At 58.1% G+C, this 25,352-nt stretch overlaps 10 protein-coding genes across 10 annotated transcripts; 4 read left to right on the top strand and 6 right to left on the bottom strand.

Moving 5' to 3' along the window:
* Positions 1–4,083: 4,083 nt before the first annotated feature.
* CMQ_611 (uncharacterized protein) lies at positions 4,084–5,118 on the bottom strand (the record flags this gene model as incomplete). Its single annotated transcript, XM_014317690.1, has 1 exon — positions 4,084–5,118. The coding sequence occupies one exon, from the start codon at positions 5,116–5,118 to the stop codon at positions 4,084–4,086; it is 1,035 nt and encodes a 344-aa protein (XP_014173165.1).
* Positions 5,119–6,156: 1,038 nt separating this feature from the next.
* CMQ_1249 (uncharacterized protein) lies at positions 6,157–6,434 on the bottom strand (the record flags this gene model as incomplete). The annotated part of the gene is given in 2 exon segments (XM_014318328.1): positions 6,157–6,349; positions 6,361–6,434. The coding sequence occupies 2 exon segments, from the start codon at positions 6,432–6,434 to the stop codon at positions 6,157–6,159; spliced, it is 267 nt and encodes an 88-aa protein (XP_014173803.1).
* Positions 6,435–7,145: 711 nt separating this feature from the next.
* Positions 7,146–8,512, bottom strand: CMQ_1149 (uncharacterized protein; the record flags this gene model as incomplete). Its single annotated transcript, XM_014318228.1, has 3 exons — positions 7,146–7,618; positions 7,671–8,369; positions 8,434–8,512. 3 exons carry the CDS (start codon positions 8,510–8,512, stop codon positions 7,146–7,148), a joined length of 1,251 nt encoding a protein of 416 aa, XP_014173703.1.
* Positions 8,513–9,290: 778 nt separating this feature from the next.
* CMQ_669 (clathrin-coated vesicle protein) lies at positions 9,291–10,162 on the bottom strand (the record flags this gene model as incomplete). The annotated part of the gene is made up of 4 exons (XM_014317748.1): positions 9,291–9,591; positions 9,670–9,765; positions 9,994–10,009; positions 10,126–10,162. 4 exons carry the CDS (start codon positions 10,160–10,162, stop codon positions 9,291–9,293), a joined length of 450 nt encoding a protein of 149 aa, XP_014173223.1.
* A 1,034-nt stretch (positions 10,163–11,196) lies between these two features.
* Positions 11,197–12,351, bottom strand: CMQ_953 (alcohol dehydrogenase; the record flags this gene model as incomplete). The annotated part of the gene is made up of 3 exons (XM_014318032.1): positions 11,197–11,732; positions 11,783–12,100; positions 12,174–12,351. The coding sequence occupies 3 exons, from the start codon at positions 12,349–12,351 to the stop codon at positions 11,197–11,199; spliced, it is 1,032 nt and encodes a 343-aa protein (XP_014173507.1).
* Positions 12,352–13,094: 743 nt separating this feature from the next.
* CMQ_1287 (ubiquitin-like protein) lies at positions 13,095–14,538 on the top strand (the record flags this gene model as incomplete). Its single annotated transcript, XM_014318366.1, has 2 exons — positions 13,095–13,538; positions 13,603–14,538. 2 exons carry the CDS (start codon positions 13,095–13,097, stop codon positions 14,536–14,538), a joined length of 1,380 nt encoding a protein of 459 aa, XP_014173841.1.
* Positions 14,539–14,922: 384 nt separating this feature from the next.
* On the top strand, positions 14,923–16,994 carry CMQ_478 (nitrogen permease regulator; the record flags this gene model as incomplete). Its single annotated transcript, XM_014317557.1, has 3 exons — positions 14,923–14,968; positions 15,007–15,117; positions 15,331–16,994. 3 exons carry the CDS (start codon positions 14,923–14,925, stop codon positions 16,992–16,994), a joined length of 1,821 nt encoding a protein of 606 aa, XP_014173032.1.
* A 108-nt stretch (positions 16,995–17,102) lies between these two features.
* Positions 17,103–19,102, bottom strand: CMQ_459 (tyrosyl-tRNA synthetase; the record flags this gene model as incomplete). The annotated part of the gene is made up of 2 exons (XM_014317538.1): positions 17,103–18,795; positions 18,843–19,102. 2 exons carry the CDS (start codon positions 19,100–19,102, stop codon positions 17,103–17,105), a joined length of 1,953 nt encoding a protein of 650 aa, XP_014173013.1.
* A 442-nt stretch (positions 19,103–19,544) lies between these two features.
* Positions 19,545–20,217, top strand: CMQ_623 (succinate dehydrogenase subunit; the record flags this gene model as incomplete). The annotated part of the gene is made up of 3 exons (XM_014317702.1): positions 19,545–19,713; positions 19,785–19,802; positions 19,865–20,217. 3 exons carry the CDS (start codon positions 19,545–19,547, stop codon positions 20,215–20,217), a joined length of 540 nt encoding a protein of 179 aa, XP_014173177.1.
* A 2,096-nt stretch (positions 20,218–22,313) lies between these two features.
* On the top strand, positions 22,314–25,102 carry CMQ_1240 (mRNA cleavage and polyadenylation specificity factor complex subunit; the record flags this gene model as incomplete). The annotated part of the gene is made up of 5 exons (XM_014318319.1): positions 22,314–22,556; positions 22,613–22,682; positions 22,792–23,014; positions 23,061–23,513; positions 23,983–25,102. 5 exons carry the CDS (start codon positions 22,314–22,316, stop codon positions 25,100–25,102), a joined length of 2,109 nt encoding a protein of 702 aa, XP_014173794.1.
* Positions 25,103–25,352: the final 250 nt, after the last annotated feature.

The following is a 25,352-nucleotide window of genomic DNA, read 5'->3' as shown; positions in this document are numbered from 1 at the left end:
GATGCAAGGACCTCGATGCAGGCGCCGAGAAAAAAAACAGAGGAAATAGGCGTCGATCACGGGAAAACCCGCTGCCATGCAGCAGAAGGCGCAAGGACAGAAGAGGAGACGGAAGGGAGGGAGAGGAAGAGCTGCTCACAGTTTTGCCGACGGCTCGTCTTGCTAGTCAAGGGCTGATCCCGTCGTTGCAGACAATGCAGCAACGGCGCCGTGTCTGATTGAACGGATTGAGCAGCAGGGCGATCTAGGCAAATTGGTCTCCGCAGGGAGCAACAATCACGGGACTGGCAATGCGGCCAATGGTGAAGCCAAAAGCGATGTTGGCGACGATGATAGGTTTCCAGATTTGTGAATATGGGTAGATGAAAGAGCTTGCTAGTGCAAAGTCGCGTGCTGATTTGCTGCCGAGGAAAAAAGGGCGAGTGCGGGTTTCTATTTGGTGACGGCGGCGAGAAAAAGAGGGCCACTAGGACAGAGGGTCCGGATGAGCGAATGACGAAGAGATGGGGGGGGATGGCGCTCTGAAACAGCTGAGGCAGAGAGAAAGAGACTGGGGCCGCCACTACTCGTACAGGGGGGGTTGGGGAGGCCGGCTTGTGTAATTGTTGCGGTGTATTCCGACGAGGGAGAGAAAGAGGGGCGGAGCATACAAGAATGTTCGGCAGACGATTGCTGACAAGTGCGCAGCAGTTGAACACCGTTGTGGTTGTAAAATACCTACCGTCGAACGCTGTCCTACAGTCTGACCTTTGTCGCTTCGAGAACAGGGCACAAGAAGGAGGGGAGTGGGCGTGCCGGTTGATCCACTGGAGGACCCTTCCTCTGACGAAAAATGCGGGTGTGCTGGGACGCCTTGTGCTGGTCTGAAATGGAGGCGTGTGGCTTGTGGCTTGCTGACTGCAATCCGTGTGTAAGATACGTGGCTGGGTGCGTTTTTTTTCCACCCCGATTTTTACCGTTTTTTTCCTTCTGGCGTTTTCTCTCGTGCGCGCACCTTAAGGTGCGATGCGCCGTTGTCTTTGCGACTCACCGCTGATTGGCACTGCAAAGCTGGATTGTGATTTGACGAATACCAGATTTTCGGCCGGGACGTTTTTCTATCGTCTCCGTTTCTGAGGCGAAGCGGGTGGACCAGGTTGGCAGTCTGAGAGGAGCGGATGATTGGTGCCAGACGAAAAAAGTGTGAGAGGAAAGGGGGAGAGAGACAAGAAATATGATTTGAGGGAAAAGCAGAGGAGGGGGCTCTTTAACACCCTGTGACTGGCTGATTCAGCTCTGAAAACTGGGGCCCTGTGTTTTGGTCCGGTGGACCACTTTTCTCCAGACACGCCGACCGTGTTTTGCTGTTTGTGTGTGTGGTGTTTTGAACGCCCAACGCAGTGACGCGGTGGCTGGGGCGCGACGCAGTAGCAGGAAATGACAGCTAGGCCAGCGACATGTGTAGGATATTTCGAGCTCTCGTAATCCCAGCCAACTAGGTCAGTATTACATATCGCCCTTGATCTGGCCCGCGTGCCATTGCCGATAGCTGCATACTTGCGTACCTAAGCCGTGTGGTGCGAGAGGGTGGGCTGTGGAGAGTCACCAGATATGTCGGCATCTCGTGTTCTTACAACGTACGCGTGCTCCGTACGGAGTACGAGTACTCGTACGTATCGTCTCTACTTCTTGATCTCGGAATCTGCATAGATTTTACGTTTTTATTTATTTTTAGTTTAAGCGTGTCCTGCGCCATCTGTGGTTGCCGTTAATAGAATTGGCTTCAGAAGTTAGGAGCATCCACTGGCACGTGACTTTGCCATGAACTGCGATATTATATCACAGCGACGAGAGAAGGCCACGGCTTCGCGGGGAGAACGAGTAGGGTTCCATATACTCCGTACTCCGTACAGTCCGCCTTATCCTATGCTCGTTCGGGTAATACATGGGTTTTGGTACTACTTACGTTGGGCACCAATGTCGCTTTGGGCACAGCCACGGGTGCAAATGTCGGTGAGCCTCACGTATCTTTGGACACCCGCTATTGCCCGAGCCGATGGCTGCCACGGATGCATCGTCAAATGTACTCACCGCTTGGTTTTTGCGTGGAATCGCCTACTGAGTACTTTACATTGTATCATCCAAGCCGACCATAGTAACTGCTACACCGGCCTAAGGCAACTGCATACGAATGACTTGATATAGTCTAGACCAGAGCTGTGTCGTTTATCCTTTTACCCTTTCTGCAGCGGCCCAGTATTGGGGTAAATGGCGTGTCGGTACTACTCCATAATTCTGCCTCTTTGCTATGATGATACATCACAGGCAGTTGTGGATAAGCGCGATTGTCTTTTCGAGGCGAAGATAACAAACGTTTTTGACGATGTCGTAAATTAGAGTAGATCCAAAGTCCACATATGCACATCACATTAGACGGGAGACAGCTGTCCAGCTACTAAATGTCCACATGGAACAGGCTTAGGTCACATTGGACTGATACGCTTGGGCTTCTTACATGGCCGATATCAAGTGTCGTCTAAACAAGACTGCAGCAAATCGCCTATGGTGCAATTCTTGCATCTGCCTCGCTAGGCTAGCAACGGGGTAGTATACAAGTTGGGCAACCCAGGTGCCTAAAACAATGGGGTTTCACTGAGTCGAATACATGACATTCATGTATGAACCGAAATACTCCGTATATAGTATGTAGATAGTATCAAAAAGGCTTTGCCCAGCTCCGAACTGAGGTGCCAGTGCAGATGACCTACTATGTTCTGATAGTATAACAATATGCTAATCCAATATATGACCTCTACTTCTAGATTATGCAATAAAAAGCCTGACGGAAATCACAAGGCGGCATGGCCGATAGGACTATATCACAGAGCGGCAACGCGGCAACGCCGCTTAAAGAGTGCCGTTGCCAGCCAATGAGGTGATAGGATAGAGTCTTCACAGTGACTGGATGTGACGAACAGTCCTACGAGTACTCCGTACTCGCATCTTACATAGTACAGATTGTAAGACATGCCTACGGGTGACCCCGTATGTCAGGTGTTCGATTTCGGCGGCGCCCCGAGCACAGAGCTCAGCGTACAGAGCACAGGGCACGTCGTGATCCGTCTCCGTCAGTGATTGCCATCAGCTCTGAAACTTCCCAAAATAGAAAGCGGATGATGCTATCGAGACAGGGGACGGCCATCCCGGACGGACTTGCGTTTGCACAGTATCAGCGCGGTTTCGCACTGTCTCGCCAGAGGAATTTCGCACTCGTTCTCCGTGCGGGTGCAGCGCCAGCCAGGTAGCTTGCGGAGCACTGCTTTTCCTGTGCTACGACACAATGTGGGTGGTATCTTACTATAGAAATACTTGACAAGGATATGAGAAGGAGGGAAGTGTTCTGCAGAGTCTGGTCGGCGGTTAACGCAATCTTGTCACCAACGCCGCCTCGACTCCGTACTGCCAGCAGCCAATCAGAGCACTGTGCTATTATGGACAAGGGCAAAATCACCCTGCAAGCCGACAGCACAGCTGCCAAGCAGCCAATCAGCAGCAGGCCGCCCTGTATGCCGGGCGCTTAACGGCCTTGGACCCCTGCTCAGTTCCTCCTCTGGAGCCGCAATTGGCTGTGACCGATGTGTCTCTCTTGTGGGTCTCACATTTGACCCATTTACATCTCACTTGTACGGAGCAGAAACAGCTTTTGCAAGGCCATTACGGAGTACACTATTCTGTCACCCCTTCCTAGAGACTACACATCCGTTCTGATCAGGGGCCCTGGGCGGAATGCCCGCTAGCCGTTGCTCAGATGGGTCTCGCCAGTGGGTTAGTAGACTTGTAATGGCATAGTCTTCCTTTCATTGTTGGTAGCTTGCCCGGCCGCCCAGTTCCTTCCAAATAAGAAATGCGGGATAGAATACAGAGAAACCAGAAAAAACGCCCTCCCATCGCCTTGCAAGGTGGAATAAAACTCCGTAGACAGCCGGCTTCCTCCCTGCCACACGTCGTGTCCGAAGCGTACGCTCTCATCCGGCCTCCCATCATAGTGACTTTTTTTTCGTACAAGACAAAGGAGAGATAAAAAGAGTGCGGGTATGCTGCTTCTCATGAGCAGGCTGTCCCGTCACATTGTGCTTTCCTCTTCTTGCCCTTGGGCGGCGGGTTCATGCGTGGTGTGTAGGTGACCGTTCTTGTGACGACTTCGCGGATGTGTCGGACGCTGGTTCTTGATGCGCTGGTAGAGGGCGCCTTGGCACAGCCGTGCGCATGGGCATGTGTGTGCGGAGATGGCTTGCCATCCGAATACCTTGTCTTGAGCGCGCTCTCCCAGTCAAAGTGCGAGACGCCCGACTTGGCACTGAACGGCGATCTGACGGGCGAGTCGGTCCAGTTGGCGTTGGACACAGCAGGGGAGATAGGCATGGCCATGCTGGGAAAGGTAGTGCGTCCAATGGCTGGCGCAGAGATGGGATAGTGGTTGAACGGGCTGGGCGGCATGGACGTGTCGATTCGGGCCACCTTGGGTGACTTGTGCGGGCGCTCGCAGTCGCACGAGCATTCGATCGAGGCACTACTGGCAGCTGTCAACGGGCTGCTGTTGTTGCTGCTGGCGGTGGTCTCCGTGTCCGCATCCGCGTCCGTGCTCGGCTCGGCTGCGTCTTTGTTGTCTGAGGCGGATCTGGTCGTGGCCTTCTTGGGACCTTCGCTGCCAGCTTCTGTAGCCGACGATGACGGTGGTGACGACGTGGGATTGAGGGCGCTCTTGTTCCTTGATGCCGGTGCGGCGCTCGTAAAGGTCGGGCTGGACATGCTGGGACTCGGCAGTACGGGGCTGGCCAGCTTGAGAAAATCCGTGTAGGCCAGAGGCGGTGTGATGGGCGTCTTGAGGAGGCCATCTTCGGTCTTGACGGCGACCATGGGAGAGCGCAGGCCGGCCGAAGAGAGGCCGGCAGACGGGAGACCAGCAGACGGAAGACCGGCAGAGGGAAGTCCTGCGGAAGGCAGGCCGGCCGAGCCCTTGGACTCACGCCAGAGAGCCGAGTACGGCGTGCGTACAGAGGCGGCTGACTTGAGCGCCTCTGCCGGGAAGGTGGCAGAGACGGGCGTCGTCAAGACCAGGGTCGGCTTGCGGGATGCCATGTTGTGTCGATGACGAGGGAATGACGAGGGAAGTGTACGGAAAAGAAAGAAGGGTACTTGTCAACAGGCCGAGAGAAAGGACAATGAAGTCAAGCAAATGACTCAAGGTGCCAAGATGAGGAGGGGTAGTGCGCTGTCAAGTCAACTTGCCTGGATGACGGGCAGTTGGAGAGGAAAGGGAATGGAGAGCGACTGCAGACGAGAGAAGGGGCGAGTCCTGTATTAATATTTTAATGCAGGAAGAGGTGAGAGAGAGAAATAGAAGGGAGGGGGAAGGGTCCGCTCCCTTAAGAGCACAGCATGGGCGGTTAAGAGGGACGGCCTCCCGGTAGTCGATACAACTACACGCACGTTTTTTTCAGCAGCTGGTGGGTGTTTCCGACAGCCAAGGAGGGAGACTAGGAGCGCACACACAGAAGGACACCCACACTCATGAAATCGACGGCCAGCCAGAAGCGTCCTTTCACCAAGAGCCAAAGAAACGGGGCCCGGGGCCAGCGGCGGTTGCCGTGGTCTATGGCAATCGTTGTCTGCATGTTTTGTGCTTTGCACGGTTGGTGACCGTTCTTTGGCGCCCGCCTTGAAACTGGTACATCGTCTCTGGATCCATTGGACTGGACCAGGCGAGGGAAGCTAGCAGGGGGGGACCTTGGAGAGGAAGGGGAGGGGGAGGGAGGGGGGACTGAGAGGAGTTGCAGGGCCGTTTGTTGGCGCGATGATCGGGATGGCGCAACGACATCTTACTCGTCGGTGGCACAATTGACGAGCAACAAGGTTGATCGGGAGGGAGACGGTGGAAGCATGCGCGAGTGGATCGCGAGAAACGAGGGTTGTGTGTGTAAGGAGTACTCGTCCGAAGTAAGAAAAGATACTATGTAGAGGTCGCGTACTGTCCGGGAGTATCGTAATGTTGGTGTGTAAGTGCTTGGGAACGTGGTACGTACATGGCAAGATAAGATGCATGATCCATTGATCCATAAGTAGCAAGACTCAGAGGTTGCATCGGCATAGCGCCTACAGACCGCCGACGGGAAAGGGCTACATAGTAGCGAGCTGCTGCAGGCGAGTTGCCTCCCTGAGCGCCGGCGGCAAGCAGCAAATGAGACGGCCCATTGGCCAGGCTTCTAGCGCTGCATCCAGAGCCAGGGTGGAATCCTTAATGCCCCTGGCCAGCCAATCGCGGGCGGCCGTCGAGCCTTGGGGGATGGCGCCACGAGAGACAGGGTGCCCCCTACGGCGTACATGTCGACTGGTCCTTTAGCGCTGTCGGCCCGCCCTGACAGCTCCAGGTTTGGCCCCTCCGGGCTCCCGTCCATGTGATTCGTTCGGCCGTCTCACGACTGTCACACCCTGACTGGAGGGCGATGATCAAGGCCGGACACCCGGTCACGATGCCGAGTACTCTCGATACCCACACCCTTCTCGACAGGCGTCTCGCAGCCCGCAGCAGCAAGATGAGGCCTGGTTGGCCGGCTGGAAGAAAATCGAAAAGAAAGAACGTGGCCGCGCTTCTGGGCCACATGGCTTCTCCGTTCTGTCTCGTTCTCTCGTCTGCTCGTCCTTGGCCCGTCGCCTCGCTCTGCGTCCCGGTTGGCCCAGGCAACCGATAGGCAGGACCGTCGAATGGCTGCCCCTGGTGACTCGCTTGCGGTCCGCATTGCAGCTTCTGGCCGCAGATCCGGCCGCGTCCACAAAGGGCATCTGTGTTTTGTTGCCATGGCCTTCTCAACCTGTTTATTGGCTTGTGTGGTGTGCGAGTGGGAAACGGCGCTGGCAACCCTATCTACTCGTCGACTGGCCGAGCTCTATGAAGAACGAAGCGTCGACCAAACATACACATTGCAAGGCCGTCGCTTCCCAGCTCCGACGCCCGTCTCAGCGCGTCCTCGACGCCATTCAATGAGGGTAACAGAGGGCCATTTAGAGATGCTTGCGGCAAAACCTTGATGTTGATCCGTAGGACAAGTGGAGAGTGCATGAAGAGCGCCGACCTGAAAGATCGAGCATGGCTCTCTTGTTTTCCTTCCTCAGAGCTCCCGCATCACCTCTCCCACAGCCCGTGCCGCCAAACGGCGCCGCTGGTCTGGTGGCAACCCTGCACCCAGGTCTCGCGCTGCCAGCAGCTTCTGCATCATGCGCTCGACTGATTGCACGCCGTCGTCTTCCTCGTCCTCCACGGCCCCGGCAGCATCCTGGTCCCCGGCACCACCCTCGACAGTCCTGGTGCTCTGCCGCCAGATAGCCTCACGTAGGCCGGCAAAATCGGTCCGGTCAAAGCCAAAGTCGAGACTCTCGGGGTCAAAAAGCTCGTCGCCGTCGTCGTGACTCCCGTCACCATCACCGCGGTTGACAATACGATGCAGCTCGCGGTCCGAATCTTGAAAAGCCCCAAACTCGAAATCGCCATCGTCAACGCCATCACCATCCAGGCCCAGTCCGTCTGCCTGGTTCCAGTCGTTGGCCTGTAGTGCTTCTAGCACGCGAGGAATGCCCGTTTTCTCTGGATACGCCGTAAGATTACTGCCATCAAGAGAAGAAGAACAGAAACCTACCGCCAAACTCATTCGTCGCTGCCTGACCCGAGGCTACCAGCACAAACTCCAGGCCTGCTGCTATGCAGGCATCTTCCCACTCGGCCAGCAGGTCCTCGGCCAGCGGCGGACCAGTGCCCCGAGGCGCGATGCCGACCACCAGTCCGACGCCGTCCCAGGAGTCATCGTAATACTCCCGCGCCTCCTCTCCGTCATTGTCGTCAAGGGCCGCCACGCCCAATCCCTCTTGGATCAGACGGCCAACATGTCTGATGAGATCACGCTGCTGCTCGACGCGATTTGGCCTTGTCGGCCCACCCTCTGCACCCGTGCTGCTATTCATCTCCAATACCACTACCACACCACCCAGTGCTGCTCTCACCTCGCGCGCTTCCTCTTCCAGGAAAGCGTCGGCCCATTGCCGAGGCGTCATCGGAGAGGCGGCGGCGGCAGCGCCAGAACCAGCAGTACCGTCAACGTCCCCTTTCGCATTTGTGACATGATCTTGTGCCGGGACTTCTTCTGAAGCCTTTGCCGGCTCTCCTACGGCTGGAACATCCTCTGCCGGCTCTGCCTGCTCTGCCTGCTCCTCAGCTCCAATCAGGTCAAGCCACACAGGCACTCGCGCCGAGTAGTATGGCGTGTCTAGAAACAGTTCTTGCGTTGTCCCAGCCAATGAGCCCGTTCCAGCCGAGCGCTCTGGGTACGCGCCAGTGAGGTCTAGGCGTGGCGAGTCAGTATACCACCAACTCTCTCCCTGCTTCCAGGACGACGAATGAGGCACCTTTTATGACTGTAGACAAGTGCTCCTGCGACTCAACCAGAGAGACTGCGAGTATGCGGCGGGGGTTAGCAACCTCCATTGCTTCGACACGATGAAGGGTTGTGAAATGAAAGACGGCGCTGCGAGACGAGACAATGCGAAAAACAGGTTCGCTTGTGGCAGGCTCAACAGCCCGTTTATGTTGTATGATGGTCGCTGGGCTGCCACTTTTTAGCGGCCTATAGTGGGGCCCGGCTCTTATGTAACCAGCGTAAACAGCTTTTGCTCAACCACCACACAGCAAATACAAGCTCTACAAAGTGCTTTAATTATCGTTGGTTTCGTCGCTTTGTCAAGCATGGCCTAACACCCGGCAATAGTTTCAAGGCTGCACTGAACTGTACAAAACAATAATAACCTCACAAGATATCCTCTGCAAGAGCGAAAAACATGGAACAAAGTCCTCGAGACGCCTGAACCCGTCCCAAACATAACAATACATGAGGAGAGAAATAACTTCGCCTCCTCCCCCGATATCCGTCTAACAGAAAGCCCCAAAGAAGCGGGTTACACAAGGACATGGTCAGGGGCCCTCTCGTATCGTCCGCCGTCCTACAACTTTCTCTCCTACCCGCCACCGTGTGATGCTACTCTCTCTCTTCAAAAAGGTTCCACCAAAGCGATTGGTCGTGTCGTTTTGTCATTGCGGCCTCATTTTCGCCGTCTCTTCGCACCTGTGGATGGTGGCTCCAATCGCGGCCCTTCCCCTCTCTTTGCGGAGCCCGCTCCCTAACTCGCTTTTACTTCGCATTCTCGCGGTGCGCCGGTCCCTTTCCTCCACGGGTCCCGGGATTGCCATCGTTGTCTTCACGCGCAAATCATACGATCATCTGTGCCACACCGGCACCACCCAGCGTCTTGCTGCCAACAAAGTCCTGGCCCTTCACGGCGGCCAGGACGTAGCACAAGGCCGTGATGGTAAGGAACACAGCAGCGGCAATCAAGCTAGAACTGCCACCAACTATGCTCACCCACTGGATCGCCGCCATAGCTCCGTAGGCGGCTGCGCGCATGTAGTTTGTCGAGATACGGCGAATAGCGGAATCAAAGGTCGACGATGTTGGGCAGATGCGCATCAGAAGCGGAACCTCGATAAAGAGGATGACAAACGAGGAGAGGCTGGGAAAGTAGAAAACGTTAGCGAAACGCACAGCCAAAAGTGTGGAGAGACAGGGCGACAGATGTCTGGGAGCGTACAGGCATATGACACTGAAGATAATGGTGACAACTCGGAACGTAAAGATGTTGGCAATACCCAGCGCAAAACACAGGATCATGGACAGGATGCCAAGCCTAAGTTGCACAGCGGTCAGCATCTTGCCTCATCAAGCTTGGATATTCCGCAACCCCCCCCCTGCGCAGTCTTCCGGCATTGCGCGCGCCGGCTGGCCGGTCAAAGAGGGCGTGGTATACTGCCATACGGAGCTCGACAAGCACCGCCGCAGCTCATGTACTCGTGTCCATCACGAGCACGAGAAGCACCGTGGCGGCGCGCGGGGTGTTCTTGAGGGGTAAACGTACCATTGTCCATAGATGCCTATGATGATACCATATTGTCAGCAAAACTGTTCGTTTCGTTTCGGCCGTGGTCTTTCGCATTCCCTCTCTAGCGTCTGGCGCATCTGCTCGCCGCTATCGGACAGTAATACTTACTGAAATTTCTAGTAGCGAACTCCTCCTTGAGTGTCATTTTGGCGGATGTGCTTGTGCAAGGGCGAAATGAACAGATTCCAGCTGTTCTAGATTTAGGGCGATCGAGGTTGCAAAACACGGGTGTTGGCCGGTGTGAAGGCGAAGAGTTCGCGAATCCAAGTAATGTCTTCGTTTTTTGTCGGTTGGCTATGTGAAGGGATCCCAGAGGAGCGCAGCGGAAAAGCTTGTGATGATGCTTGCTTGTGCTTGTGCTCGTTGTTGTTTAATGACAGGGGATTGAATGGAGATGTATAGCTGGCGGTTTTCGGTGGATTTGACGGGGCCACAAGCTGGGCGCGGCTGAGCTAACCCGATGTGGCTGTTAGTTCTTCCAGTGACTTTGGAATGAAGTGCGGCCTGTTCACGACAGCGGAGTCTGGAAGAGAAGGATAGTCATATCGAGGTAGGCGCTGGTTCTTGTGATGGCGAGGGAAAGAACGGGTTTGGGTATCTATTGGGCAGGGGCGTCTGGGACAGAAACATTCCACAGCGTGATTTGTCGCATTATATCGGCAAATCCTCTGGGGTCTACGGAGTACGAAGTACTTGATTTAATATGGAGGCCTAATCCGTGGAAAGAAAGTGCCGTCTTTGTGCCGCCTAAAGCACGCGCAGATCGGTCTTTCTCGATTCTTGACGAAGCGCGCGTTTTCCATTCTGGCTGCCTCCTCTCAGCGCTTACGTACACGAGTGTCTCGAAACCGATTCTCAAACACAAGGCGCCAGGGGCTCCAAATACGACCTTCGAAGGAAGGGCATCGTACGAATGAGATAGCCACGCCAACCATCCTCCTAGGCAGAACTGTTATTGTGTACAATTACAAAAGATTCTCTGTGTGTGTCTGCGTATTGCTAAGCTCGCTTCTAGCCAGCCCAGTTTTATACAGTTCGTTTCTAGGCACCTGAATTCGTGTGTTCTCAGCACGGCTACGCCGCTTTTCGGCAGCTTGCGTACGCGTCTGGTGACGACTGGAGTCCTTGCATGAATATTGCCGCGGACGTGACTTTGCCGTGCGCACTCGCGCAACCGCTTCACAGCTTGCTCTCTGCCTCCTGTGGGATCTCCACGACGACCTTACCCCAGGTCTCGCGACCGCCGAGCGCCTTGAGCGTGGCGGGAACGTGATCAAGGCCGACAAACGGCTCGCCGTCGGTGAAAACGGTCGGCCGGAAGGCGCCGCGGTCGATCAGCCAGCGCAGGCCTTCCCAGACGGCGGGGATCTGGTCGGGCTCGTTGCGCGTGTAGGCGCCCCAGTGGATGCCGACGAGGCTGATGTTCTTGAGCAGCACCTTGTTCATGGCGACGGCTTCGATCTTGCCGGCCGCAAAGCCGACGATGAGGATGCGCCCGTTCCAGGCCGTGCACTTGGTGCTGCGGTCGACCAGCCCGACGGGGTCAAACACGATGTCGACGCCGCGGCCATTGGGCGTCAGCTTGCGCACGGCGTCGGGCCAGTTGGCCTCCGCCTTGTAGTCGATCACGTGGTCGGCTCCAAACGCCTGCGCCACGGCCAGCTTGCGTGCGGTGCCGGCCGTGGCGATGACGGTGGCCCCAAACGCCTTGGCGACTGCACGTTGTGAGCAGGATCTCTCGAAAGTCAACCGGCTCCTCACTCACCCTGCACGGCCGCGAGGCCGACGCCGCCAGCAGCCGCATGCACCAGCACGTAGTCGCCAGCACGGATGTTGGCCCGGATCACGAGCGCGGCATAGCTCGTCGGTGCCGTGACGAACAGGCCGGCCGCCTCGCTGAACGACCAGCCGGTCGGCACGGGGCACAGCTGACTCTCGGTGGCACACACCTTGGTGGCGTAGGCGCCCTGGCTGGCTCCAAAGACGCGGTCGCCTACGGCGAAGCGAGGCTTTACCAGCTGACTGCCAGTCGGTGTCGCAAGCACGACGCCAGCAAACTCGGCACCGGCGACCCAGGGGAAGGCTAGAACAGAAGCAAGTTGAGCGATGTGAGCAGAAGGAGAAAAGGGACAGAAAAATGGGTGTGCAAATCGTACGTGGTTGGTTCTGGTACTTTCCCTGTATTTGCAAGATGTCAAAGAAATTGGCCGCTGCGGCGTGGACGGCGATGAGATATTGGTCTGGTGCAGGTTGTACATCGGGCAGGTTGCTGACGGCCAGTCCGTCCGGGCCCTGGAAGAAGGGTGAGAGATGGTAGAGACGGGAATAGGACATAATGAAATACCTTGACGTATTCTGTTAGTTGTATGCCCTTCATGACGGTGACGATCACACAGTAAGAGGCAGTTAATATATCACAAAGTATATTAAGCTTGCGAGCTGTTTAGACTTCTTAAAGTAGTAGATTTACAAGGACATGTCCAGGTTATAAACATACGAAATACTGTACTGGACTGTGACTGGACATCCTCATCCGCTGCCGAGGCAGATACTTCCCCGCAACCGGTTTACAACGGTGTGGAACAATCGGCTCCTATCCTGCTGGGGAACATGCACTTAAAGGTTGTAAGGGCGTAGCGAGAAAGAGAAGGGTCTCGGCGGCGGGGTTTGCAAGTTGGCCCGCGTACCACAGTGCTAGGCAGCTTAGTTGCTTGCTGGTCCGTCTAGCCACATTGTTATCAGTAGGCAGGCACCTTTCCACCTCATTCGTTGGGGTTCTTCTAATCATCTTCTGGCTGGTCCTTGCCCATAATTCTCCATCGGGACAGCCTTCTGACCTGCACCGCCAGGAAGGAGCTTTCCCTCCTTGCTGCTTCCTCCTGCCACCGTCACACAATTTCCCCTTTCCCATCCAATCTCGCCCACTGCGTCCTTTTTGGTCGCGTCTTGATAAAAGCCCCACGACCGCTGGAGATTTTGCCTTCGTTTCAGACTGAGGACGACTGACGGAAAAGAGAAGAAAAAAAGGCGGTTCCTCCTCCCCTATCCCACCGATACCCCTCCTCCAGCCGTCAGTCATGGCGGACGACGGCGAGGGCTCGTCCGATGCCCAGATCACATTCAAGGTGAAGACGTCTGGCGATGGCCTCCACATGATTACGATGGCCGAATCGGCTTCGGTGCTTGAGCTCAAGACCAAGCTCGCCACGGCCGAGTTTGAGAATATTCCGGTCGAGCGCCAGCGGCTCATCTACTCGGGCCGTGTCATGAAGAACGACGACACCTTGGGGTCCTACAAGATTAAGCCTGGCAACACGCTGCACCTGGTCAAGAGCGCTGCCAGCAATCACCCGCCAACGGCTGCGGCCTCGTCGGCTAGCGGTTCTGCCCCGGCTCCGGCCGTACCCACCAACATGGCCGCTGGCACGCCGGCCAACAATCTCCTGGCCGGCCTGACGGGCGCGCGCTTTGCTGGCCACGCCCCGCTTCCAAACCAGGACATCTTTGGCCCAGACGGTGGGGTATGTAAACCCTTTTTTGCTTGTCTTGTTTTCCCCGGAACGCTTCTGCTGACTCATCCGCCAGATGAACCTGCCGTCGGAGGACCAGTTGACGGAGATGCTGGCCAACCCTGCTGTGGCGCAGTCAGTGAACGAGGCGCTCAACAATGACACGTTTGTCGACTTTCTGCTTCAAAACAACCCGGCGCTGCGCGGCACGCCCCATGCCCGCGAGCTCATCCAGTCGCCGTTCTTCCGCTCGATGCTGACCGATCCCGAATACATTCGCATGATGGGCCGCATGCGGCGGTCCATGGGCGGCGGCCAGGGTGCGTTTCCGGCGCCGGGTGCAACGGACAACACGCCGGATGGTGCCCCATCCTCGCCTTCGGCCGGTGGTGATGCTGCTGCTGCTGCCGGGCAGGCGGCCAACCCGTTTGGGGCCTTCGGCAATCCCTTCTTGCAGCAGCTTGGTGGCGGTGGCTTTCCAGGTGGGGGTGCGGGTGGGGGTGCGGGTGCTGGAGACAGCGCAGCAGAGATGAACCGGTTCATGTCGATGCTCTTTGCCAACGGCCCACCAGGTGGCGCAGCCGCGGGCGCAGCAACGGCAGCAGCAGCTGGCACAGGAGCAGAGTCGGGGGCTCGTGCAGCCAGCGACCAGGTGGGTGCTGGTTTGGGAGGTGGACCAGAGGCTAGAGCTGCCGGTGCTGGCACTGGTGCTGCGGCTGCCAACCCGTTTGCGTCGCTGTTCGGTGCAGGACCGCCGGGAGGCTTTCAGATGACGCCCGAGATGATGCAGCAGGCGATGCAGATGTTTGGAGGCGCTGGTGGTGCCAACCCGTTTGGAGCGGCAGCAGCGCCGCCGGCTCCGGCCGACAACCGGCCGCCCGAAGAACGTTATGCAGAGCAGCTGCGGCAGTTGAACGACATGGGGTTCTACGACTTTGACCAGAACGTGGCTGCGCTTAGGCGGAGCGGAGGAAGCGTACAAGGGGCGATCCAGCATCTGCTGGGTGACTAAGATGTACGATACTGGAAGACTGTTCTCGTAATCAACGATGACGACAGAAAAGAGCAGGACGACTGGGGCTGCACAGGTAGATAATTGCACTTTCGATGATGATGGTGCGTTTATTGTTCAGTGAATACGGATTACGGAGTATAAAGCTAGCAACAACGCCTGAGGAAGGAGTGATCTGCAGTGTACAGTAATTCAAGCTGAAGCGGGGCAATTTCTGCGCGCCATCTTAGCTCACAACGACTGCATACAGCTTTCAGACATACGACGTATGGGCTTGTTCATGTCACGCTTCCACACGCAGGGGTGTGTGCTTCAGTAGGGAGCTGAGGCAAGAGAGCACAGCAATCTCACGCGAATTAAAAGGGTTCCGACCGAGTTTGAGCCATGCCCATCCACGGCATATTCTACGCGCGGTTTCTGCCGCAGAAGGGTGAGCCAACAGCAATAGACTGGAAAACTGACTGACAGTGGTGACGGGTTCTGACGAGTTGGTGCCTGCAGGAACCAAGATTGTAGCACAGAGCCCGCCCGGCTGCATTGTGCCTGTGGCGGCGGCGGATGAAAGCGAGAGCGACAATGGTGCAGGGGTAGGAGGTAGTGGTTTCGGTGGCGGTTTCAGTGGTGGTGGTAGCGGGCTTTATGGAGGCGGTGGTGACAGTGACAGCGACGACGACAGTGACAGCGATGGGAGCGACGATGATGACAGGAAAGGACGCTCGGCAGCAGCAGCAGCAGCAGCAGCAGCTTCAGCTTCAGCAGCGGCATCTGGGCTTCTGTCGGCGAGCGGCACAGGCAGCGGGGCCCATCGGGCAGGACGTGGCAAGGCGCTGTTCGACTTTGAAGTGATGCAGGAGTACGTGATTCCGCGGCCGGCATTTTTCAACCGGTACGTGGCGGCACGCGAGCCGAGTGGACGGTTCACGGTGCTGGGGCTGCCGGTGGCGATCCGCGACGCAAAGTACGACCGGAACGAGTTCATCTTCAACTTTGGGATAGTGGTGGAGAGCGGCGACGACCAGGGACCGTACGAGCAGGTGGTGCGGCGGCTGGCGTCGACATTTGCCGAGATGGAGAAGCAGAACGAGTTTCTCAGCCGGGAGGAGCGACGGGAGCAGGGAAGAAGAGGAGGAGGGGGGATGGGAGAACTTGGAGCGAGCATTGGAGACGGATTGGGCCGTATTTCCGGCCACGGTGTCGGAAACAGTGCTGGGCTCAGCATCAGCACGAGCGTGAGCAACCTGGAAGGGCTGGGATCACGAGGACGACGGCTGAATACGCCCCAGGCGCCACTGCCACCGGAAACTCCGTTGCGACGACGCCACGAGCTGCTGGGGCAGATGATGGGCGCCCCCCCAAGCGCGGGACACAACACAATTGCCGGAATGGGGACTGGAATGGGAGTTGGTCCAGGAGCCGGACTGGGAGCAGGTAGCGGTTTTGGCACGACGACGGCCATCGGGACGCACCACAGCCCGTACCACCGGCGGTCGATCCAGAGCTTGCTGGAGATCATCAAGGAGGACCTCAACCTGTACGGCGAGTGCATGATTCCGGTGGACGATGCCAACACGATCAACATGAAGCTGTTTCCACAGCACGCCGACCCGCCGGCTGTCGAGGGCTGGCACGTGCCTGTGCCCAAGATGCGCCTGGCCGAGATCGTTGACCCGTCGTGGGACCTGACGCTGCAGCGCGTCATCGCTCACATGGACGGCGTGTCGGATGTGCGCCGCATCGCCTACGAGGCCGACGTGTCGCTGGAGCTGTGCCGGGCCGCTCTACGCCACCTGCTGTACTACGACACCATCCTGCTGCTGGACCTCTTTCTCTTTGGCTCGTGCTATGCGCCGCGGCCGGGAATCCATGACTTTGTCGCCAACGTCGGCGGTATCGTCGACGAGTGCGCCCGCTACGTCTGTCTGCGGCCGTACAGCAAAGGATCGGCTGGCCTGGGGTACGGGATGACTAAGCAGGTGGAGACCAGTTTGCCTTCCGCTGGTTCGGCGGCCGGCGATCCCGACGACCCCGACGACCACCACCGGCCGCCCCGGGTCAGCAACTTCGACCTTGTCCGGCTCATGACCAGCTTCTGCGTCGGTCGCACCGTCACCGAGTGGCTCAAGGGCCACGCCGACGCCGGCTTCGACGTGCTGCGCTTTGTCGACGTCCGCCGCCTCGTCCAGTTCGGCGTCATCAAGGGCTGTCTCTACCGCGTCCACAAGTACGCCGTGTCGAAGCAGTACATTGCCGCGCTTGTCACGGGACAGGCTGCGCCCAAGCCCGGCATCGGCAGCGGCAGCAGCAGCTCGTCCTCGTCGTCCGACCCGCTGCAGCGCTACACCGACGGCAACCACCACTTTGACCAGATCACCACGGAGCTGAACCTAACCGAGGTCGAGATCCTTGACAAGCTCAAGCGCTTCCCGCCAGGCGACGTCAAGATTCTGTATCGCTGAGATTTGTTTGTACTTGAGGAGTTGGTTCTAATTTGTTCACTTTTCAAACGGACATCGCCGAGTCTACTTTAGCTCACGTGACCGTCAACAAGACGTCTTCCAGCGTCCTCATTTCCCGTCCTGACGCAACAGCTCTTGCCGAATGTCCTCCTCGAGGGCGCGCACCTGTTCTGTCTTCTCATCGGGGAAGACCAATTTGCCTTGGTCGTCACCACCATCACCATCACCACCGCTCTTCCCGTCCTTCCCGTTCTTCCCGTTCTTCCCGTTCTTCCCGTCGATCTGGCTGAGGCCGGCCTTGAGCATCTTGAGTTGCTCGCGCAGCTCGCGCACCCTGCCGGTATATGGCTGACCCGGATACGTGCGACCGGACGCCTCCCACTCCTCGTCGCTGACGATCTCGATGACGCGCACATTGTGCTGGCCCTTGCGCAGCACCATGTACTTTTCGTCGATGATAAAGTTCTTAGTGTCCTCAGGGTACCAGAGGTGCACGGGCGTGAAGTCGACCTGGGTCAGCGGCATGCCCTTGTTGTGGTGAGCTGTCTGGCCGGGTGACGCCCCGACGTAGGCGCCCTTCTGGATGGCCAGCCGGTTGCCCTCGGACACGCTCTTGACCATGCCGGCCGCGTACAGGATGCGGGCCACCTTGCCGGCGCGGAAGAGCGCCGCCGGCAGCTGCAGGTCAACCTGAGGCGCCTGGTTGAGCGTACGGGGGTATGCGTCTGTGGCCACAGTGGTGGCGGAGGTGGTGGCCATGATGGCGTCGTCACCGTCGTTTTGATTAGTCAGCTTTTTCTTATCGTACATGGCCCGATGGCGGTCGCGGGCTTCGGTGGCGAGCTCGAGGCCGTGAACGAGAGCGACGACCTCGAAGGCGAGGGTATGCTGGGCGAGACGGCGGGCAGGATCGACGGTGTGGTCCTCCATCAGGGCGGTGATACGGTCGAGTGGGATGAAGGTGAAGAGGCGCAGCAGGGCCTCGACGTCGGCGTCGGGGCGGCGGACGAAGTAGCCGTAGAGATCAAAGGTGGGAGTCTGGAAGCGGTCGAGCCAGATGGCGTTTCCAGCGGACTTGCCGAACTTGGCACCGGAGCTGTCGGTGAGGAGGGGGACGGTGAAACCGACAGGATCGTGCAAGAGGCCGGAGGACAGCTTCAAGGCCGGATTTGGTTCGGAGGCGCGGATGATTTTGAAGGCGTCGGCGCCGGTGACGATGTTGCCGTACTGGTCGGAGCCGCCGATCTGCATCTGGATGCCCTGGCTGATGTACATGTGCCACCAGTCCCAGGCCTGCATGAGCGGGTAGGAGAACTCGGCAAAGGACATGCCGTCGCCCTCGGTCAGCTTGCGGCGGACGGTGTCGCGCGAGAGCATGGGACCGATGCGCAGGCCGGCGCCCAGACGCTGCAGGATCTCGAGCATCGGCAGCTTGTTCCACCAGTGACCGTTCTGCAGCACGCCGCGACGCCAGGCCCACGTCTTCTCGTAGCCGTAGCGGCGCGCCTGCGCCTCCACGTTGACCCACAGCTTCTTGAGCTGGTAGTGCATCTTGACCATGTTCATGGCCACCGTGGCGTTCTTCAGCTCGGCCCGGCTCTGCAGCCGGTCTGTCGGGTCGCCAATCTTGCCCGTGGCGCCGCCCAGCAGCGTCACCGCCCGGTAGCCGTGCATGTACATCCAGAAGAGCGGCATCAGCGGCAGCAGGTGGCCCACGTGCATCGACGGCGCCGTCGGGTCGATGCCCACGTATGCCCCGATGCGCTTCTGCGTCAGCAGCTTCCGGATGTCCTCCCGGTTGCTGTCTCGAGTTAGAGGAGCCAGAACAGGACGGAACCCGATACTCACCCTGCAACATCCTTTACATAGCCGCGCTCCTCAAAGATGTCCCACATCGCCTTGGCCCCCCCGCCTTCGATCAGGGCCGCCCGCGTCTCCCACTCCGCGTCTGCCTGGTCGATCTTGGCCTGGTACTTGGGCCCGTACTTGGCAAACGACTTGCCCGTGACGTTGCGCCGTTGCGGCTCCAGAAACAGCTGACGCGCACATCGCCGGCAGATCTGGGCACCTGGCGCTGGCCATCGCCGCGTGACAGCCGGTAGGGGCATGCTTCCTCTTTCTTGTCTGCGGTAGAGGCTCGCTCTTCCGGCTTGCTCTCAGAAACAACGGCCAATCAATCGGCCATCACCAAAGCTTCATTTTTTTTGGTCCCCATACAAAAGTGCCGCCTCGTCCTGATTGGCTGGCCTTGCTTGGCTAACAAGTGCGTTCCACGCTCCCCGGCAATACAATGTTCCTTTCCCCGGACCGACGCAGCCGACCAGTGCAACCAATCATGGCACGTGCTTATTCACATCCTCGGGCCAATTCCATGTTCGGCTCCCGGCTTCTTCCTCTGCCAGCGTCATTGTGTTTTTACGGCATTTTCACGACACCTCCGCCTCGACGACGGGCCATTCAATCGACTACGGGGACGCGCAATCCACCGAAGCCATACGTCTCGCTCGTACAGTCGTTCGTCCCGAAGGGCCCACCACACACACATCCAGCATGGCTTCCATTGCGCGCACAGCTCTGCTTCGGCAGACGGTCTCTATGGCAGCACCTGCTTCTCGATTCTCGTCCACCATCCGCCTGAGCCCGGCAGCTCTGAAGAAAATCTGTGGCGTGGCGGCTTTCCACGCCTCCAGCCGGCGAAACCTGCTGCCGCCTGGCCCTCGTGAGTAGTCTTCTGGCAACGAGCTAGCAAAAGTCACAGACATGTTGCCCATGCTAACCCAAACGTCCCAGAGATCGTTCACGGTACCGGTACGCTGCTACACTCCGTCTGGCCACGATGCCGATCTCTGCACATGTACTGACCTGCGCAGTGAACGATGCCGAGCCGATCCCCGCGTCCGACGCGAGCCACGGCTCCTATCACTGGACGTTTGAGCGGCTCGTCGCCGCCGGCCTCGTCCCCCTGACACTGGCGCCGTTTGCTGCCGGCTCACTCAACCCGACCACAGACGCGATCCTGTGCGCGACGGTCCTCGTGCACACGCACATGGGTCTCTCGACCATCCTCGTTGACTACGTGCCGACGTGGGGCTACCCCAAGTTGCGCAAGGGCCTCACCTGGGGCCTGAACGCCATCACCGCGCTGGTCGGCCTGGGCCTGTACGAGTTTGAGACGAACGACGTTGGCGTCACCGAGCTCGTCAGCAAGCTGTGGAAGGCATAGAGGACAAAAGGTGTCTGGGCATAGACGTGAGGAGAGTATGTCAAGGGGAACGGAAAAGAGACACGACCTTTGGAAGGTCGCGGAAACCAGTGTACGAGAAAGCAGGCAGCCGGGAGATGCGCCCCATTTTCTCTTGCGATGCTGCATGCGATACGTCAGGAAATAGATGTTGCAAGTGTTGTGCACGTTACAATAGGCACTCGTATATTACCAACCAGCTTTCCAGTCACGCTGCCCTGGGGTTGACCGCCGGCAATGACGTTTTACGAGGAGCGAGACACCCGAGGGTCAGCTGGGAGGAACGTCAGATGATGGCACAGTGACCGCTCTACCAGGTTGGCAGGAAAGCGCCCGTTCTCCGGGCAGAGGGCTGCTCTGTGTGCGGGTTTTTGGCCAGTGCAAATCGATCGACTGCTACGAGGTGGCGGCCGGACTTGGGAGAAGAGCAGTCGCTGTTTATTTCCGCCGAGTCAGACGGTGGGTTTTTTTCCGTCGTGTTTCTTGTTTCACCGCGACTGAATCCCTGCTATCTGTTGGTAAAGCTGCAAGCAAATTCGTGTACTCCGTAAGATACCTTACTTGGCAGCTGGCTACAAATGACTGATCACAGCCGGTAGACATGGGGGCCGTCCGGCGACTTCTGGCTGTCATATACACCGTGGGCTCACTACATTGTACTCTGTACTACTCGTATGTAAGATAAGATACATCCTTTTCTCTCTGACAAACCCCCTCCTTTGCCATCTGACGGCTACTCACAGCCGTCAGATACGGCGTAGCATTGACGGGTGGATCAGAGCAGGGGACCTGGCCAAGCCCATCGGTCGTCCGGTACTGCCTCACCGTCGCTTCTTCTGCCTCTCTGTGCTCGACTTCCGTCTGGGCGCCTTTCTCCATATGCAGACCGGGAGGGCGTGCTGAGGCCAGGGTCTGCTGCAGGCCAGGCGGCCGCCGATCGTTTTCTCCGCCAAAGCCTTGCCATTTTACGCCGTATGCCGTAGTGGGCTTTGCCTGCTGCTCACAAGTACACCGGCTTTGATGCTCCGTAGTCGGTTTCGCTAAACGCAACGGCCCATGTTTGTCTGGCGCGCCCACTTGGCGGCTTCCAGGCCGATGTTACGGCTGCAGCTTCTCATCTCGCGATCACAGCCTCATCTGTACGTACGAGCACGCGCATGCAGACGCTTCATGAGAGCCACAGCAACGGAGAGAAAAAACACGTAATCCCGAGCGGCAGTGTCCCAGCCTGGCTGCCACCTAGTTCCACTACATAGCACTCCGTAGCAGCCAGTCAGTTCATCATCTGCAGGCTCATGATTCAAAATGCACAGACGCCTCCACGGTGAATGTTACGGCAGATGAGGCAATTGCACACTAGCCGGATGGAGAGGAGGGGGAGGGGGAAGGCCTCTGCTCACCGCATCCCGGGACACTACCCTGTACGACGTACGGATATGTATGTACGAGTAGTCCGTCTCCTGTGGGATGTTATCAAGCTGTGCAGGGGAGGGGGATTGTGCATGGCCCTAGTTGTGGGTTTGTGAGAATTCCATAAAGGGGCGAAGAACGAGAGGCGATCGTGTGCAGGACTGAGAGGAATTTGACGGGATGCCGTTTACAGCAACCAGCCCGCCAAAGAGCAGAGGGCAGAGACAGGGAAGGAAAAACAGAGAAAGACAAGGGGAAAACGGTTTTAGCCCCCGACGTCTGGGCGGTTCGCAACGGAAGTATGGGGCTTTCCAGAGCAACGGCGACCTGAAAGTGGGTTGCCGAGCCATCAGCAACCAGCCGACCGGAGCTGTTCCGTTTTATGGCACCATGCCTTACTCCTTGCGGATGAGCATGGCGGTTTGCTGGGTCGACTGTCAGATTGCCAGATTGCCAGAAGTGCGGGAAATGCCAAACTGCCAGAACTGCCCGCTTGCTTAAGACAGCCGGCCGGTCTGACTTGGAAGGAGCGTCAGGTGGCCGTGCCTGCCCTGTATCTTGTCGTCTGATACTAATATCTCCAACCTCTCGGCCTTTATCTTCCCGTCATCCGCCCCTTTCCTTTTGCATCGTCCAACACCCCCTCTGAGCGCTTGTCCTTCTCAGCTATGGCGGCCTCTACGTCCAGCGGCGATGCCGAGGAGCCGTACGAGAACGACGACCTGGATCCTATTGAAAACTGGGAGGATCTGAGCCTGCCGCCTCGCGAGGATGCTACGGGCGTGTGGGAGCATGTGTACGAGCACGGCCGGCGCTTCCACCTCTACAAACACGGCCGATACCCGATGCCAAATGACCAGCCAGAGCAGGACCGGGAGAACCTGAAGCACCACATGATGCTACTAGCAATGGTAGGCCACCAGACTCTCGCTGCCATTGTCGCCAGCCCTGCCTAACAGCCAGCCAGGAAGACAAGCTGTTCCTCGCCCCGATCGGGGGCAGCCCGCAAAAGATTATCGATATCGGCACAGGCACCGGTAAGTCCGCAGACCGGTCCATCGTCTGAGGGTTTCCCTTCTGACCCACAGCTTGCCACAGGAATATGGGCCATTGAGAGTTTGTCATGCCCGCCCTGAGTTGGCGCAGACGGAGATGCTGACGTTGCAGTGGGCGACAAGTTCCCCGGGGCACAGGTGCTGGGCGTCGACCTGTCCCCGATCCAGCCCGAATGGATTCCAGAGAATGTCCGGTTTGTCATTGACGACTGCGAGTCCGACTGGGCCAACGGCTCGGGTTGGGACTTTGCCCACTTCCGGGCAATGGCCAGCTACCTGACCCATGCGGACCGGGTGATCGAGAACACGTTCAAGTGAGCATTTGCCTTTCTACTTCTGATTCCCCTTGCCTGCTGACAGCCCGAGACACCTGCGGCCGGGCGGATGGATCGAGTTCCAGGAGCTGTACGGCCACCCCTACTGCGACGACGGGACCATGCCAGACAGCGACCCTTTACTCGGTTTCTTCGACCTCTTTCTCGACGGCCTAAAGCTGTTTGGGATGGACCACGACAAGATTCGCAGGCTGCGGGGACCGCTTCGTCGCGCCGGCTTGACCAACATCCAGCTGGTCAAGAAAAAGATCCCGATGGGGACGTGGCCGCAGGATCCAGCCATGCAGCAACTGGGCCAGTACTTCCGGGCTGTCGTGCTTGGCGGCCTGCTCGGCGTCACAACCCGGCTCCTGGCCGGTCTCAACCTGACCCAGCTCGAGCAGGAGGTGTGGGTAGCCAAGGTCAGGCGCAGCCTCGAGGACGACACAATCCACCGCTACTTTTACCTGTACGTTTGGTATGCGCAGAAGCCGGAGGCGTGAGCAGCGGCGGGGTGGAGGCTTCCATGCACAGAGGCAAACAGTACTAGAAGATGACTAAGAGCTAAGCCAAGAAGCTCAGGCAGGAGTTGTATGTGCCGTGGAAAGCCATGTGCAACTATAGAATGGTCAAAGCAAACAGGCGTACGGCGTAAAATAGAATTTGGTTCAAAGTTGTTAGGTATCAAGCTGAGCGTCTACTCCGTACTCTGTAAAGATGGGCTTCCCCAGATTATTGGACCAACCAGTGAAGATGTGCTGACTAATATCGCCACCTAGAGCTGTGGCCACTGGAAGGGCGCTATAATATGTAACGAAAAACAGAGCTGAAGCTCGGCCCTCTGAAGACAGCCACCACCCAAATTTGATTGATCAAGAGCGCGCGCGTCCCGACGACTACCGACTACCGACTACCGACTACTGACTTCCGGTTATCCAGACAGTCTGCGCCTGAAGATAGAGTAGCAGGCCCGGGAACAGCCCCGAGAAGCGATTCGGAAGAAACGGCCTCGACCAGGACGGGGTCATCATGGCCACGATGACACACACGGCGACGGATGTTGAGTTGCAGAAGCCGCAGCAGGAGCAGCAGTCGTCGTCGTTTTCGGCCTCGTCGGTGGTGGCCCGTCGGCTGGCGGCCGGGCTGCTGGCGCACGACCACACGCCGTACGCGTTTGCCTTTACGCCGTTTCTGCAGGCGACATACCACCACGGGCTGGCGGCAGACCGGTCGATCTGCAAGGCCTACAGCGCAGGCCACTGTCCGTTGGGTCCGCGCTGTCCAGACCGTCACGTGTCGGCGAGCAGCGGGCACGCGGGCGGTGGTGGCGGACGCGACCGCGAGGGCGGCTTCAACAGCCTCGTCTGCAAGCACTGGCTGCGCGGTCTCTGCAAGAAGGGCGAGGGCTGCGAGTTTCTGCACGAGTACAACCTGCGCAAGATGCCCGAGTGCAACTTTTTCCTGCGCAACGGCTTCTGCAGCAACGGCGACGAGTGTCTCTACCTGCACATCGATCCCCGGAGCAAGCTGCCGCCCTGTCCGGACTATGACGACCGCGGCTTCTGCGCCCTCGGCCCACGCTGTCCCAAGAAGCACGTCCGCCGCCTGCTCTGTCCCTGCTACCTCGCCGGCTTCTGCCCCAGCGGCCGCGCCTGCAAAGACGGCGCCCACCCCCATTGGGCTGCTGTCGCCGTCGTGGCTCCTGCTGTCGCCGCGGCCGAGGCTGAGGCTGCCGAGGCTGCCGAGGCTGCCGAGGCTGCTGGCCAAAACCAAAACCAGGACGGCGAGTATAATCCCTTTGGCCATAGCGGCGCCGGTGGCGACGATGACACCGCCATGGCTGGCACGCCCGATGACGACTCCCACCATCACAACAACTTCCACCACTACCAACAACAACAGCAGCAGCATGGAGACGGTGACGACGATCGTGCAGATCGGTTCGGACAGAACTTCCGCGGCGGGTTCAAGGACAAGTTCGGCAGCGGAGGAGGTCGTGGCACTGGAGGTGGCAGCGGCAGTGGAGGTGGCCGCTGGAGAGGCCGAGGCGGCGGTGGTGGACGGGGATTTCGAGGCCGAGGCCACTGAGCACAGACGGACAGACAGAACAAAACAAGTACGAATCCCACACAAGCAAGTCTATTTGAGCGCGACCCCGTCGCTCCATACTATATATGTACGTATGCATGTGTTTATGAGTTTGGAACAGATAGCCAACGGAGAGTTGAGAGAAAGGACCGCTTTTTCGCGAGCAACAAAGTCGAGAAAAAGGTCATGCTGACAAAGAAAAGGAGAAGAGAATATGGGCGTGAAGCATGAAGCGTGAAGCGTGTCGTCG

Source organism: Grosmannia clavigera (assembly GCF_000143105.1).
Source record: "Grosmannia clavigera kw1407 unplaced genomic scaffold GCSC_140, whole genome shotgun sequence".
Taxonomy (NCBI): domain Eukaryota; kingdom Fungi; phylum Ascomycota; class Sordariomycetes; order Ophiostomatales; family Ophiostomataceae; genus Leptographium; species Leptographium clavigerum.
The sequence above is the reverse complement of the archived record's forward strand: the minus strand, read 5'-3'. Positions and strand labels throughout refer to the sequence as shown.